Below are 13,244 nucleotides of genomic sequence, written 5' to 3' on the forward strand. Positions count from 1 at the left end.
CAAATTTAGTATCTGTAATCACTGGTTTTTTTATGTTTCTTTTTTAATTAAAAGTTTAAACTTGATTGTTTGGAATATTAATAATTTTTATTCTTACATATGTTTCAACCTTTCACTTAAAAAAAATTAAATTGGTAAATTTTTAATTTATTTTTATAATTTCAATATAAAAAAATATCTTAATATATTGTAAAGCATAAATAATCCAAAAACAATTATTCGATATCACAGTATTATTCAAATAAAATATCGAGAAGTGGAAATTAAATATCTTAATATATTGTAAAGCATAAATAATCCAAAAACAATTATTCGATATCACAGTATTATTCAAATAGAATATCGAGAGGTGGAAATTAAATTGAAGAGACGTGGTAATGCTCTGGTCCCTGAAGTGATGCTTGTAAACTCGAGAGTGCTGTCGTCACTGATGTGATGTTGGCAAGCATGAAATGACTGCCTACTTTTTTTTTTTTTTTTTTTCTCCTCTAATTTGTGATTTTGGGTTTATTATTGTGGATTTGGTGGAATGGAAGGTGGGTGTTTATCGCTCTCTTTCCAGGCAGTAGCAATTTTTAACCCAGCAGGGAGAAACTTAAATGTATTATGAGCTATAATTGTATTTGGTGTGATCTGTATCCTATTGTATTTCACAAATGTAGTGTTTATATTTTATTTATTATTTATTAAATTTAAATATTTTATTTTATTCGTCAAATTTTAAGTATTTGTTGAGTATCAATTATCCAAGTATTATTCAATATCCAACCTAAAATTTAAATAGATATGATACGAATATATGTATCTCAAACCAAGCATAAGATATCCAAGCTAGTTATTTTAAAAAAGGAATCACTCGTAAATCCACTAGAGCGAGCGATATTCATGGAGTTTTTAACAGACCCACGTTGTCCAGCATCGGTAGGGAAAAAACACGTGGAGAATGGGGATGCCAGGGTGCAAGGGCCAACCTGAAAAAATAACCTCAATTTATGGTGTGTGTGTTATATTTGATTGTTTGTTTTTAACCCTTTAAAAAGATCCATGACGCTTGAGAATATCTAATCATGGCCCATGAGCGGATCACACGGACATCAGGTCAGGTGATCACTATAGCTCAAAAGGTCACGACAGAATATTGGTGCGTTTGGATTCTTTTTATTATTATTATTATTTCTTTTCAAAATGCGCTTTGAATGGATGAATTGCTGTTGCCTATCGGGCTCTCCATCCTCTTCTCATTCACCGGGTGGATTTGTGTGTAATTATGATTATTTTTTAAATAAAATTTTGTATTAAAATATATATTAATAATATTTTTTTATTTTTTAAAAGTTATTTTTTATATTAACACAATAAAATAATTTAAAAATACTAAAAACATATTAATTTAAAATAAATAAAATACTTTTAATTTAAAAAAAACATTTTTAAAATATAAAAACAAATAAACATCTATAAAAAAAATTACTTTTTTCCGTTTCAATTTGAGAGCCATGTATAGATCCCACTGCTATATGATAGAGAAAAACATTATCTAACAATGGCCGTCAATTACCTATCCTGGGCCTATGATCTAGCAATTTGAGTTAGTTTTTGATTAAAATTATAATAATGTTATAATTTAAAATATTTTTAATTTAAAATTAAATTAAATTAATTTTATAATTTTTTAAAAATTATTTTTGAGATCAAGACATCAAGATATTCTAAAAACAAAATAAAAAATTAATTTTTAGTTTTATTTTAAAATATAAAAAAACACGGTTTCAATTACATTTTTAAACAGAGCCTTAGTAACTTCTCTACCTGGGATCTATTCCAAACCAAGCTAAGCTAGTAAAAAAAATCATGTTTTTTAACTAAACTAATATAGCTTCAAATTCTTTTTTTTTAATTAAAAATTAAGTTATTTAAGTTAATTCCAACCCTCGATTTAAATTTGAATTATTAAGTAGAAAAACGCTACGTTGTAAGATTACTAGTGATGCTTCGTAAGTAGCTAGGTGATTTTATTTTCTTTCCCTTCCTTTCCTTTTTTTTTTTTATATATATATATTTTAATTGCCATCAATTATAAGTATCCTTAAGATAGACCCAAGGAGTTTAGCGCCTTGTTACTTTCAAAAAGAGGATTTGTGTTGGCCATCTCTTTCCCGGAAGCAAGTTTCCAGGGTCGTTAAACAAATTTGTCTCGTACAATAACACAATACTATTAAAATAAAAAAACATTATTGTCATGCTTTCGTTTTATTTTTTAAAAATTATTTTTGATATCAGCACATCAAAACGATCCAGAAAGTACAAACCGAACTCAATTTTAGTAAAAAAAAAAAAAGTTTGAATTTTTTTCGAAAAACAGGTCACACCTGAATCCTAAACGGCCCTAAAACATGTCAAAAAAATCTGAGTTACAGATACCCCACAGTTTCTCATGCCACGGTGCGATGTTGCTTGTGATCAGATATGGGCGAAAGAGCAATTTTATGCAATGGGAAAAGAAAATGATTAATCACCGAAGCATCAAAAGAATAACCAAGTCAATAGGTAATTTAGGTTTTGACCCAGCGGTTGAAAGGATTTACTTTCTCTGTATTCTGGGTTCAAACCTCATCATTCACGTCTATTACTGCCACGGTGCCTTACATGTTCACTAAATTTGCAGGATGTTCAATGAACCGTGAGATTAGTCATGGTACACGCAATCTAGCCCGGACACCCATATAAATCAAAAAAAAAAACCAAGTCAATAGCATCTATTTCACTACTTTTTTTTTTAACAGATATATATATATATATATATATATATATATATATATATATATATTATCTAATTCATCACCAGTATAATACGATCTTGGCATAAAATAGGTTTAATAACATCTATGAAAATGGCATAAACCAACAACCAAGATATACCTTCATGGCCAAGTGTAAGGTTGCAAATTGCATGGAATCCCTCTTTAAAATAATAAAAAAGTAAGTTTTTGATTATTTTAAAGGGATTCCTGTGTCCATGGGAATTGAGAATCATGGGTAGTACGAAGACTATAACGCCATGAAAAAAATAAAATAAAATTGGTGAGAAGTCCACGTCAGTGAGGTGCCTGTCTACATTTGAAGTTCAATATTTCCAGGGTAGCAATTATGAAGGCTTGTTGGATTACGTAGCAATAGCTGGGTAGTTGGGGGCACATTGCCTTTTTCCAACCACCAAGAGACTGAAACGTGGAGGAGATGCCACGTTCCCATGGAGAGCTACGAGATGATAATCTCGACTAGCGATGTCGATATCCTCCGCTCCAAAGCCCATTGGGCCAAGGCAGCTCCAAGCTTTTTAGTGCTAACTAATAATCTGGTCCAGCAAATCATTGCATGATAGGCTTTTAGTAATCTTGGACATAAATTAACGGCCTGGAATCAAGTGTAGAATGTGTTGGAACTAACTGGAAATTGGAATACCGTCAGCATCAGCCCAAGCGAAGTTATAATTCAGGTTATTTATGAAAACAACTCTTGGATTATAACTCACAGTCAAAGGTTATAATTCAGAAATTATGTCAAACGAACTCTTAAGTCAAAAGTTATAAAAAATGCCTTGAATCATTTTTACTATATATATTTTTTAATTTAAAATTATTTATACTAATTTTCATTTTAAGTTTCTTATGAAAACAACTTTAAATTATGATCTACAATCTAAAGCTATAGTTCAAAAATCCCGACAAGCTCTTAATGTATTTTGATTGTGACAAATATCTGTGCTGAATTGCTAAAGATTTAAACAAGATCTTGCAGGGTTAGGACTCAACAAGCACAGCAGGTTTAATCTACCAGTATCAATGGAAGCTTAAAGTCCACGCAATCAAGCAAATGCTCGGATGCAGTGGAAACAAAGTATTTTTGCATCAAAGCAAAGTGGAAACGAATAAAAAATGTTGAACAAGTATTTTTCAGGCCTTCGTAACGAAAAGCAAATGGTTACTGCGATCCCACAATCTTTGGAGAGACAGCCTTTTACCTTCCTTTCCGAGTCATGACAGGAAATCTTCTATGATTGACTTGTTTCAAGGCTTTCAACAGACGATTAATACTCTGTGAACTATTTGCAAGTATAGCATTAAATTTTTGCTGTTCCACCAGTAACTAACAGTGGATACTCCGTAGATGAAAAATAAATACAAAGAGTAGAGAAAATTAAAGAAAATATTTATGTACTTACCTGGAAAATTCAAATCATCTTCTGCGGGATCCATCCTAACTTCTTTTTCATCTTTGCATGTGCTTCACTCTTCAAAGTAGACCGTAGATTGTCTATAATTAAGCACTCCCGGAATTATTATACATGCATATCAGCATATACTCTAGCTATATATATATATATATAAAACAAAACAAAAAACAAAAAAGGATAGAGCGAACCTGAGATATCTTGTTAACGATAAAATTCCTTTTGAGCCATTTCGTGCTTAGTTCTTGTGAACAAAACTGGTACAGGGTCCACAGACAAGTTTAGTGACAGGTGAGAACCAAAGGAGAAAAGCACCACACTCTGGTAACTCTTGAGGAATCGACATACCCAAGTGATAATGGAAGCCACTACAAATTCCTGGCTTGTTAATATTTTCCCTCGCTTTTTTAATGACCGCACATAGACCCTTGATTGTGATTTGATTTAAATTTGTGCAAATCGCTTGTGTTCTTCTATCAGCCCACGCATCAAACAAATTACGTGCATGACTTTCTCGGGACAACAGGGATGCTTCATGTTTTGTTGATGCAAGGTGAAGCACTAAAGCTCCTCCATAGCATTGGTGGTGTAAGGAAATTAGATTAGTCTATGCATAGATCTGGCAACCAGAAGACCGGCTTTACTTTCTATTCAACAAACAAAAAGGAACCTCAAATTTCTGAAGACTGATTTTTTGTTCTTAAAAAGAATAATGAAATCGGTTGCGCCATCACCAGCAGCGTGACTAACAAGTTTCTGACTCGTCTCATTACCGTCTAGCAGACACAGGGTCTCACAAATCTGCAGAGCAAGCCTGCATGCCACTTCTTTACATAGATACTTTTCTTAAAACAATCATACATAACATTTAAAATAACAAGAATTGGCGATGAACATGCAACATACACATTTAAAACTGGTAACGTAATTAGACAAGGCATGTACAAATGTCAAATACTTAAAATTGATCACGTTGCAACATAAATAACAGTAACATAATCCATTTAAATCCAGCTAGACATCTAGACAGAAAAGAAGTAATCACAATCTTCAACCGCATAGGTTAGTAACAACAAGCACAGAAAAAACTTGAACTCACAGCAGAAGTTTAAATACTACATGCTCTAATTCTCAACTCTTAACAACTTCCCCATCTTTCTCCACAACTACACTGATTTTCTCATACTTGAAATCAACTGGCTTCACATTACCCTTTGTTGGAAAAACTGTGTGCCTGTTCACAAAAACTGCCCAAACAAACAGAACCGCAAATGCCAACATCGCTCCGCACCCAGTCACAAAAATTATCCCAGCAAGAACTGATAAGGGACAAAACCTCCTCTTATGCACTCTTAATTCCTCATTAGGCTCGTCCACATAACCATGTGGATCGGCTGGCAATGAATGCATCCGATTGGGCACCTTTCTTAATCTAAACCTCCATGAGTACACAATACAAGTCTCTAAAGATTTCCCATTAAATGACTGTAAAGCCACATAAACCTCATTATCTCCCCACATTTTTGATAAATCAATTGAATATGCAATAGTTGGATTCTGTGGCCTTTCATCACCCACTTTACTTAACCTAACTTCTAATCTTTTCAAAGACACCTTATAATCGACCCAAGATTTCAACTTCTCCCCAGTATTTGTCTCTAAATGCACAGATGATGATGCATTGCTAACACCTGCAGCTACAAGACTTGCGTTGAAATCACCCACATTACTATCACTTAAAGAGCCAATTTCAACACCCAGATAACTTTTCTCACTCAAGACCCCAGATTTACCCTGACCCAGAACTCTTAATGCAAAATTACGAGAACCCATTAAAAGAGAAAGACCGTTGCCTTTACCGGTAATGGAGAACGAGAACTCAGTGGAAAACGATGTCGCTTTGGCAGGACTGAAGCTCGGAAATTTGAAAGGGTGTTTGTACATGAGAAGACCTGAGCTTGACGGAAATGGGCTGGTGAGTAGCACGTGAGAGCCATCGTTGGAGACTTTGGCGTCCCCGTGAAGGGCAATTTGGGGATCGAAGTTGGGGTTTTTGCTGGTCAGGGTTACAAGCGAGAAAGTGGAAATGGGACAGAGTAGATGGAGTACAAGAACTAAGAGGTTAAAGGGTAATGTGGATCTGGAAATGGGGAATGTAGCCATGGAATTGGAATTGAAGGGATTTGGATCAATGTGGTGTAAATGTTATGGTTTAATTAACAGATTTCCATTTCCAGGGTCTCTTGTGATTTTGTAGAGATGGAATTTTGATCACTTTGTGTGTTTTGGACATATACTTGCTGCTTTTTACTGCATCAGCGCTTGCTTTCACGAGGAGGAAGGATTTTTTTTTTTTTTTTTTCTGGTCGAGTGTCTTCTCAAATAAATTAAATATCTATTTTTAAAATTGATATGATATATTAAAAGTAATTTAATATTTTTTTAAAAAATATTAGAAATTATTTTGTATTGTGTTAGATTTCGTAAAAAATAATCAAGTTAGCTAAATAATTTCTGTTTTCTTTTTACTGGGTTCTAGTATAATTACGTTTTAAATTTTAAATTTCTAGAAGGTAAAAGTATTATTTAATATATAACTGCACATTTTTAAAAAATTGAGTTTTTTTTTTGAAAGTTTCAAATTAATATTTTTAGAATTTTTGTATGGTTTTGATATATTAATATAAAAAATAAAAAATAATTTGAAAAATAATTTCTACAACATTTCTAAACAGACTTAAAAATAACCTGATTTTTATTCATAAAGACTTTAAAAAACTCATTTCATAATAATTTTAACAAAAAAATATATTTTTTATGAAATTAATTAAATGTATTTTTCTCAAATTTATTTTTTAAAAAACTCAAACTACAAAAACTATCAAAATATTAAAACAAAAAATAAAAGGATTCTCTAATCTATATAACACGTCGTTTTTAATGTTGCTTCCATTACAGCAGTTTCAAAAGGATACAGAGGGGATGTTTTCGGTGGTGTTTGATATTGTAGTTTAATTGTATTTTTTTTTAAATAAATTTTTATATATTTTTAGATTATTTTAACATGATGGTGTAAAAAATTTTAAAAAAATTATAATATATTTTCAAATAAAAAATATTTTAAAAAATATTTTTTATCACCCTTCCTTGTTAATTAGTTCTCATAGTTTCATTCCATCCCTGGTTGATTTCATGTTTCTTTATAAACTAACTAACAAAACTAATGTTGTTCTTGTACTAAAAAAATCATGTGAAGTTTCTTTATATTCTTTGTGATCAATTCTTTTAGTATTCGTAAGTTAAGTATATTTCAAATTTATATTCTTTATCTATTCCTTTTGAATTCTTAAGTAAAGTATCTTTCAAATTGAACAGTAATTAAGGACGTGTTGGATATATTAAAGCTTGAAAGGAAGTTTTTGTAATATTTTCTTAACATTAAGGGAATTTTTGTCAAATATTCAAAATTCTAATTAGTTTATGTAATTTCATAATATCTCAAATTTTATTATAGTTTATCCCTCTTTTTTAGGCACAAATATCACCTCTTTAACTTAGGAAAAAGTATCACTAAGCTAGGAATGATGGGTAATCATGATATTGGCATGTACTCCAAGTTTAATCCAAATATTCAAAATTTTAATTATGCCCCCACACCCAAATAACAGTGAAATATAATTACCACAATCTTCTCCCAAAAATAAAAAAATTGTATGCAGATCGGTAATTATACCCATAGGTGTCTGCTATAATGCTGTCACCGTTAAATATGTTGTGAATTATTTTTAAAGTGTTTTTTAATTAAAAAAATTAAATTGATATTTTATTATTATTTTAGCATGCTGTTTTAAAAATTAATAATAAAATATATTAAAACTATATTATTTTAATATATTTTTAACTAAAAAACAATGTAACATATTTATCAAAGTTACGCCTGTTTTGAGAATGTAGTTATACGATTGCTTTTTAAAAGTGTTTTTCATTCAGAAATATATCAAGATAATATATATTTTTTATTTTTTAAAAATTATTTTTGATATCAGCGTATCAAAATGATCTTGAAAAACACTAAAAATATATTAATTAAAAATAAAAAAATTAATTTTTTTTAAAATATTTTTAAAAATATAAAAATAAACAGGTTACAACCATACCATAAATACCCTTGATTATCATCATTTCAAGTACAATATTCAGGGAAACAATTACTTGAAGCATAAAAAAGGCTATGCAAGTTACTGATTGCCCGTTGTTTTAGATCGCAAATTACTCCAGGTCCAAACTCCTAGAAATTCAAATTTGCTCCTAGCAAAACTTTCTAAATTCTAAACCTATCAATTTCAACGGTGTTAGTAAATTAATATTTCCTTTGTTATTATTTATTTTTAACTAACATGTTTTTTTTTTTTTTCTTATTGTATTTATATTTTTGTTCTAAAAAATCATTTTCATCTTTATATAAATTAACTAATTATTTAGATAAATAATCAATACTTAAAATACACGTGGACAGCTTTTCATTAACGTATCTCATACTCTATACTAACTACTTGTTTAACCAATTTAATTAAATATTCTTAACAAATTAAATAAAAAAATATCAGGAATAACAACAATCTTTAAAAAAAGAGGATTTTAATGTAGAATCAGCTTGTGTTTAAAGTACTATTTATACTGAAATATATTAAAATAATATTTTTTTATTTTTTAAAAATTATTTTAAGATCAGCGATTTAAAATATATATAAAAGTTAATTTTTAATAAAAAAAAATATATAAATAAAACAACGTTTTCAAGGTCTCTCATTTTGCTTACCTCGTGAAATGGAGTGCCGTGTAATGTTTTGACACGCCTGGAAACTAAGATGCTCTCACCCTCTAACATCGTCGTAGCCTCATGGGTAAATACGACAGACAGAAATGCCGCCGGTGGGTAAATGCCATTAACCGGTAACTCGTGTTATGCCACATGATGGATTAAAAAACTTTTAACGAAAAAAATAATTATGTACTATGTTTATAAGAAGCAAGAAAAAATATAAGAGTTTTGTGATTAATTTTATTAGATTTAATAATTTTTATTTTATTTAATAGTATAATAATAAATAAATTAATTAATTAAACAAAATAAAAATAAACACGCCATTAACTTTTTAATATTAAATAATGTTTATATCTATTAAAATATTAAATTGCCGCTATCAAACTTGATGATAAAACAAATCATCATAAAAAAAACTAAAAAACTCTAAGACTCAAATTAAAAATAATTTAAATTCAAGAGCAATATATTGATTTTATTATGCTTTCTAAAAATAAAAAGCAAAAAGCCATGTCCACTAGTTAAGGGGCATTTTGGTAAGTTACCATGCAAAACAACAAAATTACCTTTTTACCCAACTACCAAAGGCCAAATTTTTTTTATAAAAAATGCAAGATGATAATTTTAATATTGCAATGCCAAAGCTACATTAAAAATTACAGTAAAAGTCATAACCTTTTAATTTTTTTTTATTTAATTAAGAATAATACTGCATGCTTAACCATTGATGCAGCCAACATGCTGTCAACTTAAGTGGCATTGGTGCTATTAAAAATCAGTTAGAATTTCTTTCTTATTAAAAAAAGAGAAATAACAAAGAAATTACAATAAAAGGACTACTTCTTCAGTGTACTCTTCCATCAATATCTTATCTGATTGCCACTGGAAATATCGAATAGGTTAAGTTATCGATCATGGTGCAATTTGTAACTATTGATATCGCTAAATTTCACAGTTTTTATTAACGGTACAGAAAGCTCGAAGAACCCTTAAATCCAGCCCACTGAAGCTTTGTTTTCTGTGTCCAGGAATTGCCTGCTCTCACCAGTGCCCTTTGCTTGTTCTCGGTCGGTACTGTTCTATAAATCTTGGTTTCTTTCGTAGGAAAAGCATGCCACTAATATTTACCATGATCTCATATTTTTCATGTAGAGGAACACTTATTGGGTTAGCACAAGCTTAATAAGAGATCTTGACCCTTGGATTTTCAATTTCTTAGATTACATTAGGATTTTCCTTTGTAATTTAATGGAGATTAACATGGTGAACATTCAACTTCGTAGACACAGCAAGCTTATGATCAATAACTTTAAGAAAAATGGAGAACTTCTGAGGCTAATTGATCTGTCCTTTTAAGAGAGATTGAGGCTCTTATATATATTGAGCTTTGCCTTTCTGTCATTCAATTTCAATGCTGAAGCCAGGCAGACTTGGCCAATCAACAGACACTCGTTTCTAACACAACCACAGTGAGATATGAGATATCCATGCACTAACCCTCATTGCCGGTGCTTGTTCTCATGATTATGTTCTAATAAAAACCAATTATTAAAATTGCGATTTTGTTTCTAGTTATAAATGGGTGATAGGTGTATGCATCCATTAGAGTGCTGATGATCTGCATCCACTTGGAGCTAGCTCAACAGAAGGTACCATCTATAAATAGGCACTAAAATGCAATAAAAATCAGATAGCAGCGAGATATAGGAATGAAAACATCATATGCTATCGCAACAAAAGGTTGGGGGATTGTACAAGGAAAATTCCTAGAATTCTAGAGTTCATTGAATCTACATAATTTTGGAGGCAAAATGATGTCGAGTGAGGTCCTATTTCCCTGACCTTGGACTTGCTCCCACAAAATCATCACTAGTTCTTAATAAAGGTAGATACATAGTGTAGCAATTCAGTCAAACACAGCATGATGGTGTAGAGGATTCTATCAAGATTGTGTTTCACCTCAGAAATATATCAGTACGCAGCTAGCCAGTTTACAGTTACATCGTTGGATTCTTAGCACCACCGAAGGTGCAACCCACCAAAACCTTGGGGTTACACATGTTACACGCAGTCTCCAACATCTTTGGGTGGCCCAGCCCTATATATTTTCAATAAAGCATCCAATATAGTATAATTAGCAACTCTGCTTGAGCAAATTGTCATGTTATTTAAGTCTTGCTCATTGCTGCATTGATATATGGACTCAATGTAATTAGCTAGAAACCTCCCAGGGTTAGGACCCAAAGGGATGTGTGCTCTTTACTGATGGATCGATTGATAATATAGAAAGGCGTTTATATAAGTATTAGAACGTGATTTAATGGATTTTTTAAGGTGTAAACAAAGTGTGGTTGATCTTCAAGGGAATATTAATTAATTAATTGATAATTAGAGTGTTTTAAATTGGGTTAATCGTGTATATATATTTAACAAAGCTAGTGTCTTATGATTACCAGCGTCAATATCCTTCCATGATTAGTCAATCAATCTCGAATAGAAAAAAGAAGAGCACATAAAGAAAGGGTAATGGTTTGAGCTATCCGACTTTATATAACATATCTCAATCAAATCGATATTATCCTGATTCATGGCTACAAATTAAGTTATACACAGTGCGAGAAAAGGAGAGGGTTAGGGAGCGCTAGTTTTGAAGGGAAGTCAAAAGGGTTTGGGTCCCCAGGCAAGGAGCATCCAATTCCTCGAGATCTTAGAAAAAAAATCACACCTAGGGTTTTTCTTATGGAAGTTACACATGTCCTTCATAAAATTTATATATGTAGTCCAAGAGGGTGACATTTGGGTTACATATTTCACGTTCGAAGACATTTTGTACATTCGTGTGTCCGAAAAATGATGACTTCCGAGCCCTAGGACCCCCTCTTATTGTATTGTTTCCACTTCATATTCATTTGATTGAAGAATTTGACTCTTTCATTGTTAAGTTGAAAATCATCATTTCAAAAATCACGACTCCACTACCAATCAATTACACAACTCAAAGTGTTAATTAGGCTATTTCTCATAGATTCGGGAAACTTTTGAGATCTTGTTATTTTTTTTCTTATTCTAATGAATTAAAAAATTAACATAAAAATAACTTGGTGCTAATGCACCAATTGTATATTTACCAAACACACACACACATATATTTTTGTGCAATGCTAAGGCTATTTAATTTATTTTATTATTTTCTTGTTTATTAAACAAGATATATATATATATATATATATATATATATATATATATATATATTATGATGGAAAGTTGGGAAACATATAGTAAGATTCCTCAATTATGTTGCTGGCAGTCAAAATTTGACTTTCTATGTTATTTTCTTTTGAGACATCAGTTATTATAGTAGAGCAATCCGAAATATTTATTTTGTGCTGTGGAACAGAAGATTTTGGATCATTCATTATTCTATTCCTCTAGTAATTAGTCATTATGAGCAAAATTCTTATAACGATGGGGAGTATTCTAGACATACTTTAGATTTATTGATTTATCAATAATTTTCTTTAATGAAAGATAAATTGAGTTTGGAATTTTTTTTTCAACACAACGTGAAGTGTTTGTCTCATAAAAAATTATCTAATTTTTAACAAGATGCAGCCGGATTAAGATTTTAGTTTTTTCTTTTTATCTTACATAGACTATCAGTTTGGTTAAAGTATAATAAATTTAATTTCAGCTACACGGGTAATAATTTTATTGGTAGTGCAAACGATATTCAGATGTGGACACACACATCACTAATTCAATTATTATTTCATCTTATTTAATATGTAACATAGACATTTTATTTTCTTAGAAACGGTTATTTAACTTTTCATAATACATCTTCTAAATGACCATATTTTAATTAATACACTTGATTATTAAAGAAAAAAAAAAACAGTTTCAAAGCATACACATAAAGGTTTTGAACCAATTCTACACTTATCAAGTGATTGGCTTTTAGCAAAGCGGTTCAGGATTAAAAAATAATTGTGCAGTCATGATATAATTTGCTCAGCCGAAGGAAAGAACATTAATATTACAAGCGATGACAATCTGAATCATATCCTGAAACAACAACTCAACAGTGCAATTCCTATTCATAAAGGCGAAGAATCAAAATAATTAACCTCAATAAAAAAGGATAAACCTTGAGCACTTATTTACAAACATCTAATCAACAAATTAATA

The 13,244-nt window shown here is 30.5% G+C and overlaps 1 protein-coding gene across 1 annotated transcript; it reads right to left on the bottom strand.

Annotated features, from left to right (window-relative positions):
* Nucleotides 1–5,171: 5,171 nt before the first annotated feature.
* Nucleotides 5,172–6,560, bottom strand: LOC118059644 (L-type lectin-domain containing receptor kinase S.4). Its single transcript, XM_035072553.2, has one exon. The coding sequence runs from the start codon at nt 6,392–6,394 to the stop codon at nt 5,363–5,365; it is 1,032 nt and encodes a 343-aa protein (XP_034928444.1). The 5' UTR covers nt 6,395–6,560; the 3' UTR covers nt 5,172–5,362.
* Between the last annotated feature and the right edge of the window lie 6,684 nt (nt 6,561–13,244).

The sequence above is a fragment of the Populus alba genome, chromosome 10, assembly GCF_005239225.2.
Source record: "Populus alba chromosome 10, ASM523922v2, whole genome shotgun sequence".
Taxonomy (NCBI): domain Eukaryota; kingdom Viridiplantae; phylum Streptophyta; class Magnoliopsida; order Malpighiales; family Salicaceae; genus Populus; species Populus alba.